Genomic DNA, 24,078 nt, shown 5'->3' on the forward strand with positions numbered 1-24,078 from the left:
GCTGATCTCCTCCTCATGGTATAGATTAAAAACAGAAGTTCTTTACTGGCTGGATTTTTTCTTTTTTTTTTGAGTAAGGCCTTTAAGAATTCATGTTTTAGAAGTCTCTTGGAAGTGCATGCAAATAATGTAGTTGAAAGATACTTCACAAAATTAAAAAAAAATGTCTAATGGTAATATACTTTCTAATTTTGAGTCATGATGCTTTTATTTTTATTTTACTTCCTAGTGTGAAATTTCTCTTTCTAAAATCCTGGCTGACTTTCCCAGTCCTATATTTTATGACATTTATCTCGAATATACTGGTGAAGATCAACACCGTTATATTTGGGCTGTTCCTGTGTTAAACCTAAATCTTCAACACAATAAGATGTTTGTGAACCAAGGTAAGACTTTCTACTCTTGTTTTCTCATAGCTGAACTCAATAGATGTAAACCAATGGGCTAATTTTGGTAAACCAGTGATGATGGTAGTGATGGATCCTCTTAGTATGTGACTTTATATAGTGTGCCCCAGGGTGCAGTAAAGCAGTAGAGTGGCTGCTGTGTTTAGGCCTTTTATTAACTTGATTTTCAGACCTTGAAGAATCAACCCTTGTTGAGGAAAATGAGTAGAACTGCAAACTGACTTCTTCTTTGCCGTTCTTGACCCTCTTTGGGGACAGGCTAACTTCTTTTGTTATTATCCGTGCTACAAAATATGACCCAGGCAGGGAGCAGAGAAGACTGACAGTTCTTACAGGAATAGCTCTTTGTGGCCATCTTACTTGAAACAAAATACTAAGTGTTAATCAGGATTTTGTCAGTAACTATTGTGAGTGCCGTCATAAGCAGTTTGAAAGCAGTTTTCCCAATGCCATTTTTTTCCTTTTCGTAATAAAAGACAGTAGCTCCAGCAAGTGGCTTCTCACTCGGCGCATTTTCTTGGTGGATGCAGTCAGTGGACGAGAAAATGACCTAGGAAGTCAGCCACGAGTAATTCGAATTGCTACCCAGATGTCACTGAGGTAAACATGCCGAAAGACTAAGTGAGACTTGGGACTGTAGAAGACAGGGCCATAAGGAGAGGTTTTGCCAGGAATTATCAGACTGAAACAGGAAGGAGAACTGAGCTGGAATAATACATAAGGTTTTCTTAGCTATGTCTAGGTTGGCATAGACCAATAAAGGTTAAGGGATAAAGGGATATGAGAAGGACCTCAGGAGTTTGCCCAGATTCATGCTCTAGGTCACTGCTCCTGGTGAATTACAGTGGGCTGAAGGAGAAAGGAAGTTAAGACCAGTAGCTGAAATGGGTACTTTAATAAGAGCTGAGAAATGAGTCTGAGTTCAGCTTCCTCATCCCCATTTCCTTCATGGCTGTCTCTGGACCAACCCAGGCTAGCCAGCCCCTCCCTCTTTCTAGAACACCTACCTTAGAGTAGTACGGTGCAGCCTGTAATTGAGTCCGCCGCTCCAGTGTTTTATAACGTATGCTCTGACTACAGTAGTTTTTCACCTAGGAGTAGGCACTGTGAGAGTTCTTATACATCATGCTGACATCCTTATGTATTACGTTTTAACTTCTGCTCAATCTGTCAGTGAGGAATTCCTAATAAAAATGAAATCACACCTAATTAGGTAGACTTGTTCTTGGTAAGGCCATGCTGGCATGTTTCTTTCTGGGTTCACTAATACATTGTACTTGCCAAATTGGGCCTACAACAAAACTAGATGTAACATGTATTTTAGTAAGACTTTGTCTTTCTTATGTGAAGATCCACGATCTGTCTGTCATTCCTTGAGTGTCATGGACCCAGCTCTTTCCGCTGTCCCTTAAAGACAGTCGCAGGGCTTCAGCAGTTTCGTTTGGAGTGTCAGAGCCTGCACCGACAGGGCTTCAGTCTCCTGCAGCACGCTTTAGTGTTACAGTTCTTAACCAGTGAAGATGAGCTGGGCTGAACACTTAGTTTGTGTTAGCCTCCTCCAGCCTTACGGACTGACTGAGTCTAAAATATAAAGAAAGTCTATACAGGATTCAAAAGAAATGATAAGTATATGTTTAAAGGGTTAAGTGTATTTATAATTTTGAGTATATTTTCTTTTAATAGCATACGCCTTGTACCCAACACAAAAAATGGGAACATATATACTCCCTTACTTACCATTGCCTACAGTGACATTGACCTCAAAAATGCCAACAGCCAGTCTGTGAAGGTGAGTTCTTTATTAGTCAGTGCTCTTATAATTATAAATATTAACATAATGCTGATGAAGCTTAGAATGGTCAAAAGTTAATCTTTTTAAAATCTTAAACAAATCTTTTTCTTTATATATTCAAATATTAATTAGGAATATCTAATGAAAGCAACTGAGCTCTTGAGGAACTTGAGTATTAAAAGGCAGGAATAGATGACATTTTTATTATTTTTAATTATGTGTATTGTGTAGTGGGGGTGGGGCAGGTATGTGCATGTGAGTGCAGGTTCCCATGGAGGTCAGAGCCGTCAGATGCCCTGGAACTGAGCTGGAGTTGAGTGGGAATTAAGGATGCTTCATTCAACCTGGGAACTGGGAATTGAACTGAACTCAGGTCCTGTGCAAGAGCAGTATGCACTCTTGACCACTGAGCCATCCTTCCAGCCCCAAGAATGGAGGAAGATTTTCAGGGGAAGGATTACCAGCAGCTAAATACCCCTGCTGTCCTGTGACACTGAGACACAGCATCTGGATCTGTGTTTTCTGATCATTCTGCTTTTTGTTTCCTTGCCTGGTTAAACCAGGAACAAAGAAGGTGCCGTGGATCTATGTGGGCTCGTCACTGCATAGAGCGGCTTCAGCAGACAGAAAGATTAACATGTCAGCTTCATAACTAGTACTACAAAGATAGGCTAGAGAATGAAGTTCGGACCTGCAGCCTCAGGTCACTAAAGAGATGAAGGCCCTCTGTGTCTGAGAGGGCCCACTTATGAGAAAAAGAGCTCATACATCCAGAAGGCAGGCAGTACCAAAGAATAAGCCTGGGAAATCCTGGCCGCACTTGGCCAGTGTCTCCTTGGTCTGTCCCTCAGAGTGAGTACTCCTGCTTGGAGGAGGGATAAATGAGGGAGGGACAGAGAGAAACAGGAAATCCTGGATGCTCTCTTTTCTCCAGAAGATCATTATATTACCTGTCCTCTGGAAACATGAGAAGCAGGAGATGAAGTTTCCTTACTTCCGGGACTGACTCAGAACTTGATTTCTGTCATCCTCTTTTTTATTATTATTATTTTAGTCTTTGGTTGGCTGGTGCTCTTGTTCCTACTTGTTCTCAGCTTGTGGCCAGGCTTGCATTAAACAAAAGAGAGAACTTCAAAGATGTCTTGTCCGCATTTGTAGTACCTGATACAATTAGGTAAAATCAGCCTCCACCCACTGAGTTTATATGTACTACAATGAGAGAGGAAAATCTAGAATCAAGCTAAATAACAACAGAAAAGGCTGCCTGGCTTGAAACTTCCTCCTAAGTATATTTACTTTAATGCAGGCACTCTTTTCTTGAAATATTATTCTCGGCCACAGTTTCCAAACTAAGTGCTGAGAAACTGAAACGTAAGAAACACAGGAGCAGCACCAGCTGGATGCTCTGTGGGTTTCAGTGCTCCACGGGAGCCTTACGGGTCCCATCCCGGAACCGCCAGTGGGGGAAGGAGAGAACTGACTCCACAGAACTGTCCTCTGGCCTTCACACAGGAGCCGTGGCACGCGTGTGCACGCGTGTGCGCATGCGTGTGCGCACACACACACAAATAAAATTTAAAAATAGACGAAAAAGAGAAATTTAGAGCCAGGAACTACCTTGATTTAATGATACCCCAAATTTACTCTAAGTGCAAAATATACAGTTCTTTAATCATTCTTAATTTTTAATACCTTTTAATTAAAGTATAATTACATAATTTTAAATTTCTCTGGCAGTCATTACAGAAGTTCTGAGTTTTAGATATCCAGCTGTGCCTTTCCTCCCTGACCCACAGCTGCTCATTTACTTCCTGCTTTCCCAACATAAATCCCTTTGGATCTCCTCTGGGACACCTAAGAGGGACCCAGCTTTGTTTCCTTTCTCATTCTTGTCTGTTCCTCCCTCCTCAGTGACCCTGTGCCTGTGGGACACCCCTTCCTCAGTGACCCTGTGTCTGTGGGACACCCCTTCCTCAGTGACCCTGTGTCTGTGGGACACCCCTTCCTCAGTGACCCTGTGTCTGTGGGACACCCCTTCCTCCTCAGTGACCCTGTACCTGTGGGACACCCCTTCCTCAGTGACCCTGTGTCTGTGGGACACCCCTTCCTCCTCAGTGACCCTGTGTCTGTGGGACACCCCTTCCTCCTCAGTGACCCTGTGCCTGTGGGACACCCCTCCCTCCTCAGTGACCCTGTACCTGTGGGACACCCCTTCCTCAGTGACCCTGTGTCTGTGGGACACCCCTCCCTCCTCAGTGACCCTGTGCCTGTGGGACACCCCTTCCTCAGTGACCCTGTACCTGTGGACACCCCTTCCTCCTCAGTGACCCTGTGTCTGTGGGACACCCCTCCCTCCTCAGTGACCCTGTGCCTGTGGGACACCCCTTCCTCAGTGACCCTGTGTCTGTGGGACACCCCTTCCTCAGTGACCCTGTGCCTGTGGGACACCCCTTCCTCAGTGACCCTGTGCCTGTGGACACCCCTTCCTCCTCAGTGAACCTGTGTCTGTGGGACACCCCTTCCTCCTCAGTGACCCTGTGCCTTTGGGACACCCCTTCCTCCTCAGTGACCCTGTGCCTGTGGGACACCCCTTCCTCAGTGACCCTGTACCTGTGGGACACCCCTTCCTCAGTGACCCTGTGCCTCTGGGACACCCCTTCCTCCTCAGTGACCCTGTGCCTGTGGGACACCCCTTCCTCCTCAGTGACCCTGTACCTGTGGGACACCCCTTCCTCCTCAGTGACCCTGTGTCTGTGGGACACCCCTTCCTCAGTGACCCTGTGCCTGTGGACACCCCTTCCTCAGTGACCCTGTGCCTGTGGGACACCCCTTCCTCAGTGACCCTGTGTCTGTGGGACACCCCTTCCTCAGTGACCCTGTACCTGTGGGACACCCCTTCCTCAGTGACCCTGTGTCTGTGGGACACCCCTTCCTCAGTGACCCTGTGCCTGTGGGACCCCTTCCTCCTCAGTGACCCTGTGCCTGTGGGACACCCCTTCCTCCTCAGTGACCCTGTACCTGTGGGACACCCCTTCCTCCTCAGTGACCCTGTGCCTGTGGGACACCCCTTCCTCAGTGACCCTGTGCCTGTGGGACACCCCTTCCTCAGTGACCCTGTGTCTGTGGGACACCCCTTCCTCCTCAGTGACCCTGTGTCTGTGGGACACCCCTTCCTCCTCAGTGACCCTGTGCCTTTGGGACACCCCTTCCTCAGTGACCCTGTGTTTGTGGGACACCCCTTCCTCAGTGACCCTGTGCCTGTGGACACCCCTTCCTCAGTGACCCTGTGTCTGTGGGACACCCCTTCCTCAGTGACCCTATGTCTGTGGGACACCCCTTCCTCAGTGACCCTGTGCCTGTGGGACACCCCTTCCTCAGTGACCCTATGTCTGTGGGACACCCCTTCCTCCTCAGTGACCCTGTGTCTGTGGGACCCCTTCCTCCTCAGTGACCCTGTACCTGTGGGACACCCCTTCCTCAGTGACCCTGTACCTGTGGGACACCCCTTCCTCAGTGACCCTGTACCTGTGGGACACCCCTTCCTCCTCAGTGACCCTGTACCTGTGGGACACCCCTTCCTCAGTGACCCTGTACCTGTGGGACACCCCTTCCTCAGTGACCCTGTGCCTGTGGGACACCCCTTCCTCCTCAGTGACCCTGTGTCTCTGGGACACCCCTTCCTCAGTGACCCTGTACCTGTGGGACACCCCTTCCTCCTCAGTGACCCTGTGCCTGTGGGACACCCCTTCCTCAGTGACCCTGTGTCTGTGGGACACCCCTTCCTCCTCAGTGACCCTGTGCCTCTGGAACACCCCTTCCTCCCCAGCTAGTATTCAGCCAGCCTCCCTGATAGATTATTTCCTTTGCTTATAGAACTCTTGGGGTGCTTCACCTTAAAAACACACTAAAGCAGCTAACAGCCTTTCAGATCTTTCCTCAGCTTGCCACTGGCTCCCTTCTGTTCCTTTTCCAACCATTTGAATCTTTTATTATTTTCACTCCAGCTCTTGACATTTTCCTTCTCTGAAAATCACGGAGGTCAGCCATCTTTCCCTTGGTATCGAAACAGCTGGCACCTAACTCCCTCTCCATCCCAAACTCACTCTCTGTGGCCATGGTGAAGCCAAGGGAACTGCCTCCCCACCCCCATACCCTCTTCTGATTCTTTCTCTGCCTTGATACTATGCTGTCCCTAGGTTTCCTGTTCAGACATTTGAGTATTCTGCCCTCTTAGGATACGGTTGTCTAGCTAGTTGATAATTTTTGATACAGTATTTCTCAGTGACAAAAAAATCTATCTGAAAATGAAATGTGATTAATTTGTCTTGAGCTTCTGTCAGTGACTTTAGTTCCTAATAAACTCCTCTTTTCTTTCATGCATGTTCAAGATAGAGATTTTTAATGCAGCATAAAGGTTCTCAAGAAAGCATATCGCTGTGAATAAAGGCCAACATCCATAATAGTGATTGTAAAAAAAGATGGTGTTTATGGCAAAATCCAGCTACAAATTTATTCTTATGAAAGTAGTTGTATGGTGCCTAATTTTAGTATAACTCATCTGTTCTCTTTACCAGATTTCCTTCTCAGTCAAATATGAGATGAATCAAGGAGATGCATTTGTCCAGACAGATGTGAGTACCTTTTGCCTTGTTAAAATACTTACACTACACTTCTAATTTTAAAATTTTCGGATGTAAATAAAATTGTGACAATATATTTGCCCTGCACTCTTACCCTAACTTCCCCCTGGTACAGAGATGGTAACCAGGAAATTAATATTGATGGAATCCTGTAAGTTAACCTGCATTGTGTGTGGCTATCACAGGTTTTTTTCTGTCATTCTTCAGATTTAATTGCTTTCAGTTGTCACATCTTCTATGTGTCCTCCAGTCTAGAACAGTGCCCCAGTATTTCTCTGTCTTTCATGGCCATGATACTTTGTTAGCATTTATTAGTTAGCTTTTTTTGACCATCAATTTGGATTTCTCTCGAAGTTTCCCCCGATTTAATTGAGTTTGTGTATTTTTATTAGAGATGCCATAGGAGTGCATCAAGCCCTTCTCAGTGCATGGGTCAGGAGCATGTGTGTGTGTGTGTGTATGTGTGCGCGCGCGCGCGCGCACACGCGCGCGCATATGTTCACATGAAGGCCAGAGATCAACTTTAGGTATCTTCCTCTATATATTTCTTCCTTCCTTATTTTTTTTTAAGACAGTGTCTCTTAGTAAACTCACAGATTTGGCAAGACTAGCTGGCCAGCAAGCTTCAGGGACTGTGTGCCTCTGCATCACTGGGATCACGGCCCATGCACCATGCTTTTTATGTGGCTGTCACAGGGATCTGGGCGCCCAAACTAATGTCCTTTGTGCAGCAAGCACTTGCTGACTGAGCCGTCTCCACAGCGGCTGCCCTCTAATGCTGGTGCCCACTGGTGATGCTTGTCTGTAGCACAAATCCTAATTGGCCTCAATAAAAACCCTGAGTCAGATATCAGAGTAGATGCTGAAAGATCAGAGAGACAAAGGAACAAGCCACAGCCACCTCTCACCTCACCAACTCCTTAGCCAAAAAACAAACAAACAAACAAACAAACAAAAAAAAAAAAACGAGAGAGAGAGAGAGAGAGAGAGAGAGAGAGAGAGAGAGAGAGAGAGAGACTGAGCTCCTGTCTCTTCCTGCCTTATTCCCCTCTCCTCCCAGGCATATCACGTCCTTTCTCCACCTCCCTGGTGCTGGGATTAAAGGCATGAGATCCCAAGTGCTGGGATCAAAGATGTGTGCCACCACTGCCTGGCTGTTTCTCTTTTAGACTAGATCAATCTTGTGTAGTAAGGGTGGCCTTGAACTCACATAGATCCATCTGCCTCTGCGTGAGATCCCAAATACTGAGATTAAAGTGTGTGCCACCACTGCCTGGCCTCTAAGGCTGACTAGTAGCTTAGCTCCTTCACTCTGATCTTCATGCAAGCTTTATTCGTTAGATCACAAAACAAAACATCACCACATTTCCCCTGTTTTGTCTAATTTAAAAAAATGGTGTTTGCCTAATGGTTTTTCCTTCATTTCTTCTGAATTTATAAATTGGAACTTGATTATAAGGTAGAGCTTTCCTTTTTGCCCTCATTAATATTTATTCAGTTAATTTATTTAAGTCAATATGATCTAATGGATAGTTAACTTAGGTGGTTTTGTAATGCATTAGAATTCATTTTCTTGCTCAATTTTCCTCAAATTTAGCCACTGGAATTTTTTACAGCTTGTCTCCCATGTCCTTTCAACTGTTCCCCATCAGTTTCTAAGTAATTTTACTTTCTATTTAAAGTGGTTTTTAGGAGCAATAAGAGGAATTATGAAAATTCTAAAATGTTTTTTTTTTCTTTTACTTTTCTAGATTGCATTGGGTGTGTTGGGTGGACTGGCTGTGTTATCATCTCTTTTGAAGACAGCAGGGTGGAAGAGGCGCATTGGGAGCCCCATGATTGATTTACAGGTACACTCAGTTTTTAATGAATTTTTTTATGTTTTGACTATTCTGGATCTTTTCCATAAGATACAGATAGAAGATGAGTAAGGAAGTTGCCTTTGATTTTCTGGAGTGTAAGTTAGGAAACTCATTCTGAGGCCATAGAACATATGCAACTTGACTTTCTTACCAGGATCCCAAGGTCTGTCCACATTCCCACCACCACTTTTATTTTTGTCTTTGCCAATGCCTGATATTTTCCAACATTAACATGTTTGCCCCATATAGTGGTCTATATCAAGATGTCATTGTTGGCCTCATTTTCTTTATTTTGTTTTACTATTCATACACTTTAAAGGTTTTATTATATATATATATGGTCTTTTGCTTGCATGTACACCTGTGCACTATGTGCTTGCCTGGTGTCCACAGAAACCAGAAGAGGCACCAGATCCACTGGAACCTGAGTCATAGATGGTTGTAAGAGGCCTTGTGGATGCTGGAAGTTGAACCCCTGGAAGAGCAGAAAGTGTTCTTGACTGCTAAGCCATCTCTCCAGGCCTTTATATGCTTTTTAAATGTTAAGACTTTCTTTTTGTCAACTGTTTAGCTCTCTTGCTCATTTTTTTAAATTAGGTTCCTTGTTTTCTTTTTCATATGAAGGAGCTGTCTTTTCAAAATATTAATCTCCTTATTTTTCATGTTGAAATCTTTTGTGCAAATTTATGAGCTACCTATTATCCATGCCTTTAACATTCAATATATAATTAACATTTAACATTTAGTTATTTTTCATACTGTTACATGAATTTTGTGTTTGTTATATATATTATGTTCTTTTTGTTTAGGAAAACTGGCCCATCTCAACACCAAAAAAGATTTTACTCCATTACCTTCATAGTTTACTTCTCATTTAATCTTTAAAATTTTTGATTTTTTTTGCCTAACATTTATTAAATATTTACTGTGTACCAGGCACATTTTTAAGCTTTATATGTATAGTTTACTTAACCTTCACATAGCTCTATGTAATTGAGCATTATTATTATTCCCATTTTATATATGATAAAAGTGAACTAGAGCTTAGATTTTCTGCTTAATTTTTGCAGTAACTCAACAGCAGGTGTTTCTATTTTGCAAAGCAAGAGCATGAGAAAGGTTTGTAGTCACTGTTTAGTCAGCGTGTCTTCCTGACTCCAAAGCCACTATGATAAGGAGTCAGAGCAAAGGGCTTGTGCTCCTGTATGGGAGAGTCAAAGAAGGCCTTTCATACAGGTAAACTCTAAACTGTTCATTCCACAGTGGTCACTGCAGGTCTGCTGTAGAGTACCAAGTCCTGGGGAACGTGGTAGTGACAGATACAACCGAGCCTGCCCTTAGAGTTCTCGTGATAGAGAAAGGGAAGAATATTTGACAAAATTGTGCCAGTTGCTGTCCAGAAAGTATTTGAGATGGAACTGTGAAGTGGATAGCATTGAGTGAGTGTTGAAAGCCAACACTCCAAAGTGAGAAGGATCCTGTAGGTCAAGAATTTAGTGAGTAGTCACTGTATATTTTTAAGAAAAAAAGTGACATAATCTAATTTACATTTGAGAAAGCTAATTCTAGGGTCTAGAGATGTAGCTCAGTATATGCCTACCATGAGCAAGCTTCAATCCTCTTGTGTAACAAATAATAATATTACATAATAATAACTGAAAATATATAAGATAGATTTGGGTAGCGATTCCCAACTAAGGTAATTTGGAAGCAGTTTCCATTTTCTCATAAAGTGAAAGACGAGGTAGATTGAAGTGGAATGGAATGAAAAGGATTCAGGAGAAATGTAGCAGGTAAACTCAGTTGGTCTTTGTAACTGGTAGCATATGGATATGAATGGCCAATATATTAATATTATTAGAAGTAATACTGAGTGGGCTAGAGAGGCCCAATGATTAAGAGTGTACTGCTCTTGCAGAAGACCCAACCTCAGTTCCCAGCATCCATGTTGGACAGCTCCCAACTGCCAGTAACTTCACCTGCAGGGGATCTGATGACCTCTTCCATACTCTGCAGGCACCAGCACTCACATGGTGTGTTTGTGCACACACATACACAGTCTAAAATAATAAAAATAAATAAGAAGTAGTAATATTCAAAAATAATAAAAATAAGTAAGTAAGAAGTAGTAATATTCATGGGCCAATAAGACAGCTCAGTAAAGTAAAGACACTTGCCACACAAGCCATCAGACCTGGGTTCTATTCCTAGAACCCAAATAAAGGTAGAAGGAGAGAACCAACTCCATAAATTGTCTTCTGACCTCTAAATGCATCCTATGGTAGTCAACACTCATGCACCCACTTCATGCACCCACACATAGGAAGAAGAAAATATTTTTATACTTTAAGTTCTTAAAGTAAAGGTAGTACTTTTGTTATTCCCATTTTATATGTTATGACAATGAAGTAGAGCTTATGTTTTCTGCTTAATTTTTGAGAAGAAATAAATGTAATAAGCAGGTAATAAATGAAAATAAATGGAATCTTTAACAATTGTAATTCCTTTTAAATTACAGACAGTTATGAAATTCTTGATGTATTATGCTGGTGATCTGGCCAATGTGTTTTTTATCGTCACAGTGGGAACTGGTCTCTATTGGCTTATTTTCTTCAAAGTGAGTGAATTTCTGAATTTAACCTAAATGCCAATATCTGAATGACTGGTAAGCTGCTTTAGTAGCAGACTCTTTGGGGTCATTTCTGCTCAAGGTCATTGAGGCAGCTGCTAGACTCCTCGCCTTTGGTGCACCACTTATTGGGGCTGTCACTGCTTGTCACCTATGCTTCCTTTGGTTTATAACTGGTGACCTGACAGGCTTATGTGGTTGTTATTTTAGGCACAGAAGTCTGTCTCTGTCTTGCTGCCGATGCCAGTCCAGGAGGAACGCTTCGTCACGTACGTGGGGTGTGCCTTTGCTATGAAGGTGCGTGTCAAAGGACGGGTGACTCGGTTTCACAGGACTGCTGAGAAGCTGCTGAGTTGTTCAAATTCGGATGCTTTTATGACTTTGGTGTAAAATTTGTTTGATTTTGAAAGAAAGCATCCATCATTTTATTGTACATAGGAAATGTGCCTTTATTTATAATATCCCATTTAAAGTTATGCCTTAAATCAAATTTTCAAAGAAGTTATAAATATGCCTGAGCAATCATGAACTGCAGCTGATTTGATAAAATGACATTTCAATGTTTAACTTTTCTGTTAAAATCTGGCAGTGTGTTCACAAGGGGACAATTATCTTCCATCGCGGATTTTGTCTCTTTGTTAATGAAGAGTAACAGCCAACTCTGATGAAGCACTGGAATTGTACAAGCTGTTATTGATCTCTCCTCCTCATCTTTCTGTGGCAACCACCCCTCAGCGTGTTCTCATCCATGTAGCTGGCAGCTATTCACATACCCTCAGCCCCTTCACTTTTGGGGGTGAAATATCTGTTTTACCCACTGAGAAAGTAACTCTTCAGGACAGTTACCCTCCTGTAGTTAGATTTTTGTTCTTTGATCAGTAATGCTCCAGGGACGAGAACTAGGCTTAACTGACCACTCCTGTAAAGGAGAGAAAGGTGTGTCAACAGCCGCTGCTTTCTGTCTCAGACCCAGAGACAGAATAGACAGTAGGGCATCTACTGCTTTCACCGGGCTTTGCAAATTACCTCCCTCACAAAGAAGTCAGGTGACGTACAGAGCCAGGAGGAAGGGAGTCATTTAAGCCAGGGTCCTGTAGGGGAGGGGAAGGAGGATAGCTCCTCTTTTTCATGTTCCTATTTTAAGGACAGAAAGAAAAAAGAAGGTGAATTAATAGGTGTGTGACAGTTGTGTACACTTGGTGATTCAGAATGTTTGAGGTAGTGTTGTGATTGCACTGTGCTTGGAAGAGTCGTGTAGGTTTTATAATTGGTCTTAAGTACTGACACTTCTCAGGTGTTTTGTTGCATGTTATTTTTAGGCTCTACAATTTTTGCATAAGCTCATATCCCAGATCACCATCGATATATTCTTTATTGATTGGGAACGGCCGAAAGGAAAAGTTCTTAAAGCTGTTGAAGGTAACTGAAATCAGCGTTTGGACCAGAATTCTTTCCCTGCCTTGCAGAGCAAAGGAGAAAAGCTTTTACTCATTTTGTCTCCCTTCCCAGGTGAGGGTGGTGTACGGAGTGCCACTGTTCCTGTGAGCATATGGAGAACATATTTTGTAGCAAACGAATGGAATGAGATTCAGACTGTGAGAAAAATTAACCCTCTCTTTCAAGTGCTTGCCACACTCTTCTTTTTGGAGGTATAAACTGTGTAATACAGTCATTTGATGCAACTGAGTGCAGCTTCTTACTAGCACTTCATGAATGTGACTAGAATCTTCAGTTCGCAGACTGTGGAACATTTTTCTGTGGTGAAGTGTTGTTGTCCAAACAGTATAAGGGAATGTCTCATTTCCCCCATTTATCCTTCCTGTAAAACAAACCAAAGCAAAAACTTAGCTAAGTTGTGACGAAACACGTGGACGCTTCACCGTCTGGACCACTTACGTAGACAGGTCAGTGCTGTAGGAACATTCGTGCTGCCATAACGGACTCCACCACCATGCGCCTGCAGAGCTCTTCAGACCCTTCCTTCCCATGCAGCACTCCATCGTGCAGCCACTCGGTCCTCTTCCCTGCAGCCCCGGGGTCTCCACCATTCCTCTTGAGTCTCCGTGGGTTTAGAGAGCAGCATTTGTACCAGTGGTCCACAGCAGAATTCCATGGTGAACTTGTATAAAATACCTGTGTACATTGTCACTGCAGATTATTTTTTGGTAGCTTTTAGGTGATCTCATCTGTATATTTTCAAATATCTCCCTTCCACATAACCTATATTCCCACCCCTGCCTCAGAACCAACCACTGTTGTATGCTTGCTGTATTACAGCTACTTGGGAATTTGAGGTGAGAGGGTCACAAGATCAAGGCCTGCCTGGGCTTCAGAGTAATTTCAAGGCTAGCCTGGACAACTTAGCAAGACCTTGTCCCCAAGTAGTTATAGGAAGGGGGGGAGATCAAGTGCAGGAGGGTATAGCTCAATAATAGAGAAGTTACTCTATTACAGTAGAGTGTAAAAGAGCATCCACGAGGCCCTAGGTGACTCTCCAGCAAATCCTCTCCACACCAATGATACGGTTTTAGTATACAGTATGATTTATCAATATCGTATGTATTGTAGGATGGCTGAATTAAACTAATCAGTGCTTCTGTTGCCCCCCATACTTACCTTTTAAGTAAAGCAGTGTTGTTCTTTCTAATACTGTTTGACGAAGCCAGGTGTAGTAGTAAGGGCTGTAACCCCAGCTCTCCAAAGGAAGAGGATCAGGAATTCAAGGTCATGTACATAGCAAGTTCCAACCTAGCCTAGGCTAAGGATATCCTACTTCAAACCCCAAAAGAATAAAAAGGATTTGAATATTTGATGAATCGAAAGTATATCTCGTGCTTCTGCAGTTAACTTTGCAAAAACACTAGAGTAAATAAATTGTATAGAAAGCTTACTATAAAAATTCTCAGTGCCTTTGTTTTACAAGGAGAAGAGACATAGCAGTCAATGTTATATACCATCAAACTTACTTAATTATGGCTTTATTTCATCCTAGAGGGTACATTCCTTGGAAGACATTTTGGAGTGTTGCTGGAAAGCTTCTCTCCAGGTTCCACCAAGCCCCGCAGTCCCACAGTCCACGTATAAAATAATCACTCAGACGCTTATATTATTTATAAACTGTATGGCTGTGGCAGGCTTCTTGCTAACTGTTCTTATATCTTAAATTAACCCATTTCTATAAATCTATACCTTGCCACGTGGCTGGTGGCTTACCAGCGTCTTTACATGCTGCTTGTCCTGACGGTGGCTGCAGTGTCTCTCCCTCCTTCTTGCTGTTTCCCCAATTCTCCTCTCTCTTTGTCCCGCCTATACTTCCTGCCTGGTCACTGGCCATCAGTGTTTTATTTATATAGAGTGATATCCACAGCACTTCCCCTTTTCTCCTTTTTTTTAAAAAGGAAGGTTTTAACTTTAACATGGTAAAATTACATATAACAAAACAATTATCGAGCAAGAATTACAGTTACAATATTAAAGAAGATGTCCTATCTTATATTTGTGAGTTTAAGGTTTTATATCTAACTTATCTTTTATCATAACTGAGGAAATTATAACTATCTAGTCTTTAACCACATCAACGTTCAGCGTCCCGGCACAGAGAGAGCACACAGAGAGAGCTCTGGCCCATCTAGCTCTCGGGTCTCCAGGCGCCTCCCCTGGCCCCGCCTTGTAGGCGTGACAGTTGCCAGAGTCTCAATGGGGGTTGGAACTTCCAGATCCAAGCTGGAATGGCTACCCACTACATTGGAGTGTACTGTTTTGCAATACAGAAAGTATTTAGTGTAGTACCCAGCACATGTTAACTACTTGTGAATTGCTAGTTGTTTGTTTAACTTACTGGTAGTTTTAGGTTTGTGATTTGTGTCTAGGTTTTCCTACTGTTTGCAAGCTTAGATATTTTAGCTTTAAAAGGTAAGTAGAGATGAATATTTCATTTTCAGTCTGGAAGAGTTTTCTTTACCTATGTCTATTTAAATTCCCGTTTTTTCTTTTCCTTCAGGTTGTGGGGTTCAAAAACTTAGCATTAATGGATTCATCCTCTAGCCTTTCTAGAAACCCTTCAGACTACATAGCTCCTTACAGCCGTATTTTGAGATATGCCGTGGCTACCGCTATCTGGCTGGTGATTGGAATAATACAGGTAACGAGATTGCACTGTAAGTGACATTCCCAGTTTATAACCCTGCTTAGGTCCTACCATCTCCAAATGCTGAAAGAAGGTGACAAAGGCAACAATAATGGCTATTTATATTGAATCATGATCCAGGCACTGTGAGAATCAATAATTGCTTTACACACATTAACTACTTAGTCTGTACGTTATGTGGCCACGCCTAACTGTGCTGATGCCCTTCAGCTAGGCATCTGTGTATCCTGCCCAAAGGACAGGTCTAGGGCCAAGAGGAAAGGCGAAGGTGGTTAGGACAGTACCCGGCAGTCCTGCCACCCCCACCCTCCTCTGTGCTCTCACTTTGCCTTCAGACCTTCAGAACGCCTTCCTCTCCGTGGCCCGTTCCAAGATCACTCCTCAGGTGGCCTGTGCGTTCCTTTTCTGCTGCAGCTCACACGTGCATCTAACCTCTCTGCATTGGGAGAGGCAGGCTCTAGTGTCCACTCCTTCTACATGCTTTAACCTGACTTGGTATTTCCACGTTCTTTAAAAGCATGCGTGCATGCGTGCGTGCGTGTGTGTGTGTGTGTGTGTGTGCGCGCGCGCGCGTGCGTGCGTGCGTGCGTGTGTTGTTGTTGTTGTTGTTGTCCTTATTGTTTTGCTGTTGTTTGGCTTGGTTTAAGGACATACTGTAAATCAGTTGCTGCAGAGTCTCTAATCCATCCTCAGACTTAAGCATGTTCTATATAATCAACAAATTCAGGGGAGGGCTCTAACAAGAGCTGACTAGGGAGTGTGCTGACTAGGGAGTGTGCTGTGAAGATACTTGACAGGGATGTGAGATAGTCAACAATGGAGAGTGGAGGTTAGCGTAGGGAGCGGTGGGCAGCTCTAAATAGAATAGTTAGGAAACATGTTTATCTGAACATATCTAGAAAGGTCTGCAATTGAAAATTTTAAATCATAAAAGTCCCTTAACTAGTATTGCTATTAAATCTATATAATTAGACACTTAAGAAGCATTTCATTTGAAAGTTAACACATTATCAGTAGTTAAAATTTAATGCTAAATATGTTTCTATATGCTATTCTGTTCAAGATTAATATCTTGGCCACCAATACACTGATTGATTCAAATATGGGAGTGGGTGGTGTACATATTTGTGCATGTAGATGTGTGTGTGTGTACATGTGTCTGCCAGAGATCAGGTCCAGTGTCTCCTTCAGTCACTCCACTATACTTGGAGGGTCTCTTAGTGAGTCACTCTTAGTTATCCACTGTCTCCACCCCTCGTGCTGAGCCTAGTTGCATGCCTCCACACTAGGCTTTTGATGCGGCTGCTGGGGATCCAAACTCAGGTCCTCACGACTGTGCAGCCAGCACTTTATATACTGAGCCCTCTTCCCAGCACTAATATGTCTAAATTTGTAAGACTTTCTGCCCACATTTGTCTTTCCTTGTTTCATTAGCACATATAAGTTCTTAAAATTCCCAATGGACTCTCTCAGTAACTCTTCACAGAATTCTAAATCTCCCTCCATTTGAGGCTAGAATCAGAACTGACAAGTGGGACTTTATCCCATGGGAATAAATTTAGAGACCACTGTGTTCTTGGTTGGAACTTCCTTTATTCTGAAATACTGCACTGTGGTTATTAAGGAAGATGGCTGCCCTGGCGGCAAGTCCTCATGACCCTGACTTACTGTTTCAGGTTTTTTTCTTTGCTGCCTTTTATGAGAGATTCATAGAAGACAAAATCCGGCAGTTCGTTGATCTGTGCTCCATGAGTAATGTGAGTACTTTCTCACCCCATCTGTTACTGTTATTGGTCCACTTTGAAAAGACACAGGTATGTTTAGAGAGGCATTACAAATGTGTCCATACATTTCACACAGCCATTCTATTGCAGTTTAACAAGCTGTGGTGACTGGATTATTAGTCTGAAGAATAGTATTATTAATATGAAGAATAGATATAATGTTCTACAAGTTAATACTCCTGCCTTAACTTTTTTCTTCTTTATCCACAGTTCTTAATTATGAATAATTAATAATTCATTCACCCTTAGCCCCTGAAATTTGTTTCATACATCAGAATGTCTTCTTTCTTAGAAAACAGCTCCAATTTTCTTTCCCTTTACCTATATTACCCTCACTACCTTAGTTTTCATCTCATGTACCTCCTAAAAATTCAGTGCTTATCATTTTGGGGAGAGGGGAGCGATTTTAACAAAAACCAACTTTTGTAGTTTTATGGCTGAGCCTCTGATGGCTTTCTTTCTCCTCTTTCTGTAGGTGTCTGTGTTCCTGCTGTCCCACAGATGTTTCGGGTATTACATTCACGGGAGGTCAGTCCATGGACATGCAGACACTAACATGGAAGAAATGAATATGAATCTCAAGAGAGAAGCGGTAGGAATGTATTCTACATCTTCTTTATTTTACAGTTGGAAACTTCAGTGTTCACAGGCGACTTTTGAAAGTTGCAGGGACACAGCTCATGACCCTGAATGCTAATAGAGCCTGGTTTTGTCCTTTAATTTCCGTGTGAACTACATCTCAGAGTTATCAAGGGAAACGGGAAAGTTCTTCCTCAGCAGGGAAAGAAAACAGACATTTCCATTAGGAAACCACTACGTCACAGTGACTAATAGCAAATGAGTGTGTGCTGTGGTCATCAGTGGATGTTCGAACAAGTGTGTGTCAGTGGGAACTGGTAATGATGGGTTAATTAGCGGAGTATAGGAAACAACATGGAGACCTACAGGGAAGCTGGGGTGAGAAGGATGTGGACCATGAGTAACATGAGAATCTTTGTCTCAAGTAGTTATCAACAAAATCTCACTAGGTTAATCAATCCTGTAACATGATACTAACTAAAGAAAAATTATACGCTTCTCTTTTTAAGAAAGCCCTTTTGCAATCATTTCTGTCTTAATTTAAATCCTTTAAAATTTTCAGGAAAATTTGTGCAGCCAAAGAGGTTTGGTACCCAACACAGATGGGCAGACTTTTCAGATTGCAGTGTCTGATCAGATGAGACAGCACTATGACAGAATTCATGAAACACTAACAAGGGTTTGTATAAAGGATTGTTCACACGTATTTTGCCATACTTAAGGTCATTTAACTTCCAAAGCACAAGGCGTGTTGTATTTATACATTTCTTTTTTCCATATTAGAGAAATGGCCCTGCCAGACTACTGAGTTCATCAGCGAGCACCTTTGAACAAAGTATAAAAGCGTACCATGCAATGAACAAATTCCTTGGCTCTTTCATTGATCATGTATGTATGCTGATATCTGTATGCAAGCAAGGGTCATCCACTGCTTTTGCAAAGTTAAATGGGAGTTTATTTTTAATCAACCACGTCAGGGAACCTCTTGTTTTTGTTTTCTGTCTCATTTAATACTTATAAATATTTAAAAAAAAACATTTATAGTCATTAACAATTTATGGTTTAGAGATAATGTTAGAGTATATAAAAGAAAGATGTGAATTTAATGTGCCCATTAGCAAATGATGATTCTCTTAAATGGTCTATACTAGAATTTTATGTCACCAAAATGTTTATTACTCATTGAAATCCTTATGCTATTCTTAAAATCATCTTATAAATCAATTTTCAGTCTATCTAGCCTTAAATATAGTCACAGAATTTAAGATTTAAAACTTTCCTTTTCTTTTTTTTTTTTTTTTTTTTTTTTTGGTTTTTCGAGACAGGGTTTCTCTGTGTAGCTTTGCGCCTTTCCTGGAGCTCACTTGGTAGCCCAGGCTGGCCTCGAACTCACAGAGATCTGCCTGGCTCTGCCTCCCGAGTGCTGGGATTAAAGGCGTGCGCCACCACCGCCTGGCGATTTAAAACTTTTCTAAAAATAGTTTTATTATAAATACTAGTGTAGTGATTCATTCTACACAAGTTTTTCTTTGTTATGTTACTCATTCCTTATCTTTTCTACTTCTTATTTGATGTTCACTGGAAAACATTTATTTCATACAGTTCCTTACATGACTGTCTTCTCCAACTAGGTCCATAAGGAAATGGATTACTTTATAAAAGATAAGCTCCTTCTTGAGAGGGTCCTGGGGATGGAATTCATGGAGCCCATGGAGAAGAGCATCTTCTACAACGGTGACCCCTCGTGTCCTGATGACCTTGAGTCCTCTTGTCAAGTGGGGCGGGGGAGGGGGGGGGTTGAAGTCATTTTTTTAATTGATTTTTATAATTTTATATAGAAACAATGAGACCTTCATTAACTCAACCTCATGGAACTGAAGTCATTTTTGTGTTCCATTTTATTCTGAAATACAACAACAACAAAAATATAGAAAAGACTGAGTGAAAGCAAAAAAGCCAAATTTCAGAATTAACCATATCACAAATAATAGTAAAACAAATACATTCAAATCAGATTTGATTGGAATAGTCACTTAATGTTTGACTTACATTGATCTAGGAATCATTTTTAAATTTTTTATATTTTAAACTTTCATGTTTATGGATATTTTGCCTGAATGTATGTCTGTGTTCCTTGTATGTACCTGATACCTACCAAGGCCAACGAGGGTGTTGACCCTCTAGTGTTGGAGTTATAGGCAGTTGTGAGCCAGCCTGTGGGTGCTGGGAATCAAATCCAGGTCTCTGGAAGAGCAGCCAGTGCTCTTAATTGCTGAGCCATCTCTCCAGCCCCATTTAAAAAAAAAAAAAAAATTTTAGAGAATTTGTTTTGTGAGTTTCCCTTTATCTTACAGACTAGTCGTTCAAAAGAAATTCTTAATTTACACCACCAGTTATATGTAAATTGATTCATAGAGGTGTAAAATACTAAAATTACTTTATAAATGTGTCATTCCATTATTCTTAACCTGTATTTTTAAAAGTTTATAATATAAAAGGTAATAGGATATGTCTACTGTGAGCGTGCATTACCAGCACTTTATTTTGGTGAGGACACATGATGAAAGCAGTTTTAGAAGCCACTGCTAATGAGCATGGCTACTGGAGTGTGTAAACTGGTCCAGTATGTAGGTCGGATGAGTTACTCTGGCGGCATGGTGCAGGCTGCATTAAAGAAATGAGCCAGTTGTTAAGAATATAGCTTCAGAGTCTTCTGACCTTAGGTTTAAAACCCGACTCGATGCTCATTAGCTTTGTGAACTTCAAAATGTTGCTTAACCTATCTGAACTTTTAAAGTTCCCTTCTCTCTAAAGTTAGTATGACCTTCTAAAGGTTTTATGTAATAATAATGTGGAAAAAAAAAACTAAAGCAGAGCCTGATGGGTAGGTGTCAGGAGAGGGGTGTAGGGTGGGTGTCAGGAGAGTGATGGTCGTGTAGTTGCTGAGGGAGGATTTCTAAAGCACAATTGACAATTGTTTTCTTGTGTTCTTCCTATTCCTTCCTTTTCCTGTGTCTCTTCCTTCTTTTCCTACCCTCCATTTCTCTCTCAGTCTCAGTCTTCATCAGGAGAGGGTCATAAGTTTAAGGTAGTAGGATGGATACAAGGAATAAAAGGGTTCACCCGAGATGTTAGGAGAAAAAGGCAATAGGAAAGGAAAACTAGCCAATGCTGGGCATGTATGCCCCTTCAATTCCGTCTACTCAGGAGGCTGAGATAAGACCTCAGGTTTCAGGTCAGCCTGAGCAACACAGTGAAATCTCATCAATAAAGAAGAGATGGGTGTGTGTGCATGAAACCTAAGTTTGGACCACCGTAACCATTAAGCTGGACCACGACCACATGCCTGTCTGTAACCTCACTGCCCCAGCAAGAGTGATGGAGCATAAGGAAATGGGGCTTACCAGCTGCCAGCCTAGCTCCAACTTTAATGAGAGACCCTGTCCCAGAAATATAAGGCAGAGACACCTGATGCCTTCCTCTAGCATCCACATACATCATATGTGTGCACAGACATGTATACTCCCACACACGTGTGCATACACCACACACACCCTCTAGCATCAACAGCCATCATATGCATGCACAGACATGTATACTCCCACACATGTGTGCATACAACACACACACACACACACACACACACACACACACACACTACCACCGTCATTACCACTACCACACACAACAAATTAAAAAGAATAAAGAGAGGAAAGGAAGACAAAAAATTATCCAGATTTCCAGCTGGGATTCCAACCTAGTGAATAATGGTGATGCCCTTCCCTAATCGGGGGATCAGAAGATGAGGACAGGGTCTGAGGAATGAGAATGAGACTGTTGTATCTGAAGATGACTTAGGACATGTAGGAAGAGGTGGCCATTAAGGAAACATAAGGGAGCAGCTCTTGGGAGGAAGAGAAGGTGCACAGTTAACTAGGGCCATCCTGTGTGTCGTTGCTAGAAGAGATGGCGGTCACCATTCTGCTTATGTGTAATTGCATGCCTGTACATACATAGAGAAGTGCATGTGTTGTAAGGGTGTTGCTGACAGACCACGAAATTTTCACAAACTGAGTCATCCTTGTTCCTAGCACCAGTCATGACGGAATGGTACCAGTACCCTGATGTTACCACCTCATATAAAACGGACTCCTCTGGCAGTGTTGGGGGTTCTCTGAACCCCTAAAAGTTATTTATAGCATTTGTGCATGTCTAGTTGATTTTTTTGTTTGTTTTTCGTGGTAAAATTGTCTGTAGCACTCATCAGGCTTTTAAAAGGGTGTTCACATCCCACAAAGGACAGAATTGTGTGTTGAGTGTAGAGAGGACGAACTGTAGGAAGCGGAGACAGAAATTCTCGAACGCCTGTGCTGTGCCTTGCTGGATTTTAACTTTGATTCTTTATCTTACCCGTGGTTTTTGTAGATGAAGGCCATTCTTTCAGCAGTGTGCTATATTATGGAAATGAGGCCACGCTCCTCATCTTTGATCTGCTGTTCTTCTGTGTTGTGGACTTGGCTTGCCAGGATTTTGTTTTAGCATCCTTCATCACATACCTGCAACAAGAGGTAACTCTAAAGGCGTGTTCTGGGCTTCTTCTAACGCAGAAGTGTCAGAAATGTGGGTATTTATTTTCCTAGCAGAATGTATGAACATCCACTTACAGCAGGCTTTGGGGAATGTTTAGAATATGATTAACCCTACCAAAGAAAGGAAAAACCATTCAGCAGATCACACTCTGTGCTCTGTCCCTGGGGACAGTAAAATGCTGATCCAGTGGAGGGCAGACGTTCCCTGAGCAACCAGGAAGATACTTAACTACCAGTCTCCCACGTACGAAAAGTAAGCATTCATTTTCATAACAGTCCCACTCAAACAAAAAAAGCAAGCCCTGGAGAGGCCATTCAGGGCTGTCCACTAGACTCACACAGCCTCACCTGTGTGCCTAGTGAATAACTGAGTGGGTAAAGCCTCTGGAATGGAAAGTTCAAGAAATGGCAACTGTTCTTGAAATGCCATTATTAATAGGACCCAAACACCCTCCTGCATAAAGGAAGAAGGCATGAGTTAGGACAAGATTTATTATCCCTGGGTAGAAATCTAGAATCAGAGACAAATTCTGTCCTTACCAAAGAGATGCTTTTGATGCTTCTGTAGTTTTAGGCAGTTAAAAAAAATTCCTTAAGTATTTAAAAGTATATTCTTGTGTGCATGAGATGTATATATTAATTCATAAAAGTATTTCCTAGTATTTTATAGTTTTAAAATAATTATATCAAGTAATTAAAATATCTCATTCATGACAAGAAATGGTTGAGAAAATTAACTAATTTAGCTATTTTTAATTGGTTTGCATATTTAATTTTTTCTGAATATTTACTTTCCTTCTTGACTATTTTATTTTTCCAGATTTTTCGGTTTATCCGCAATACAGTAGGACAAAAGAATCTGGCAACCAAAACCCTGGTGGACGAAAGATTTCTGATCTGACTGTGGCTGCGGAGCGTCAGGACTCAGTGACTGGGCACGGGCAGTGCTGCCCAGCCGTGTTCGGAGACTTGTAGTATATACAGTTCTTTCATTTTTACCTATAGAAAAACTTATTTTTATAACTTGTAAAATGTGAGATACAGTAAAAGGTTCTATTTCCCCATTATGTGTTGTAGTTAATTTACTAGGTGATACATTAACACTGACAATAAGACAAAAAAAAAAAAAAGAAAGAAAGAAAAGAAAAAAGAAAAAGAAAAAAAGAATTCCAATGCTACTTTCCATGGTCAGGTCTTGATGTTACATAAGCTAGATTCTGTGACGGTCACCATTTCAGAATTGATCTGCCCACATTTTCTCAGTTACAAATCTGTTTGAGTCTAGGTTCAAAGCTAGTGTTCAGTATTTGCATGTTTTATTTATGCTTGTAGTTAAATAAATGTCTAAGGATATTTTCAAATGCACTTAAAATTTTTGGTTATATTATTGCTGATTCAGCATGCTTCCTTCTAATACCTCACCCTGTCTGTCAGTGGGCCAGCCCCGCTTAGACAAAGTATGATGTGGTACAAATCCAGTTCATTATAAAACTGGTTTCTCATGTCATTTACAGTTCTTAAGCTGGGTGATTTTTTTTCCCAACATAGGATTTTTCACACATTTTAATATTTTAAGAGCACTTTTCTAAAGTGTTGCTTTTCAATTATAAGTAAATATTATAAATAACAGACTATAAATATATCATGTT

The 24,078-nt window shown here is 41.8% G+C and overlaps 1 protein-coding gene across 1 annotated transcript in view; it reads left to right on the forward strand.

The window, feature by feature from the left end:
- Positions 1 to 23,496, forward strand: part of Tmem67 (transmembrane protein 67) — a 41,578-nt gene extending 18,082 nt beyond the window's left edge. The window contains exons 12-28 of the mRNA XM_028871596.2: positions 230 to 386; positions 884 to 1,007; positions 2,091 to 2,196; positions 6,774 to 6,830; positions 8,591 to 8,689; positions 11,220 to 11,318; positions 11,541 to 11,627; positions 12,650 to 12,749; positions 12,840 to 12,979; positions 15,331 to 15,471; positions 17,154 to 17,234; positions 17,737 to 17,853; positions 18,403 to 18,519; positions 18,624 to 18,728; positions 19,472 to 19,574; positions 22,266 to 22,408; positions 23,250 to 23,496. Of these exons, the coding sequence (XP_028727429.1) occupies positions 230 to 386; positions 884 to 1,007; positions 2,091 to 2,196; positions 6,774 to 6,830; positions 8,591 to 8,689; positions 11,220 to 11,318; positions 11,541 to 11,627; positions 12,650 to 12,749; positions 12,840 to 12,979; positions 15,331 to 15,471; positions 17,154 to 17,234; positions 17,737 to 17,853; positions 18,403 to 18,519; positions 18,624 to 18,728; positions 19,472 to 19,574; positions 22,266 to 22,408; positions 23,250 to 23,330 (1,857 nt within the window). The 3' untranslated portion in view covers positions 23,331 to 23,496. The remainder of the gene's footprint in view (positions 1 to 229; positions 387 to 883; positions 1,008 to 2,090; positions 2,197 to 6,773; positions 6,831 to 8,590; positions 8,690 to 11,219; positions 11,319 to 11,540; positions 11,628 to 12,649; positions 12,750 to 12,839; positions 12,980 to 15,330; positions 15,472 to 17,153; positions 17,235 to 17,736; positions 17,854 to 18,402; positions 18,520 to 18,623; positions 18,729 to 19,471; positions 19,575 to 22,265; positions 22,409 to 23,249) is intronic.
- Positions 23,497 to 24,078: the final 582 nt, after the last annotated feature.

Source organism: Peromyscus leucopus, chromosome 2, assembly GCF_004664715.2.
Source record: "Peromyscus leucopus breed LL Stock chromosome 2, UCI_PerLeu_2.1, whole genome shotgun sequence".
Classification (NCBI taxonomy): Eukaryota; Metazoa; Chordata; class Mammalia; order Rodentia; family Cricetidae; genus Peromyscus; species Peromyscus leucopus.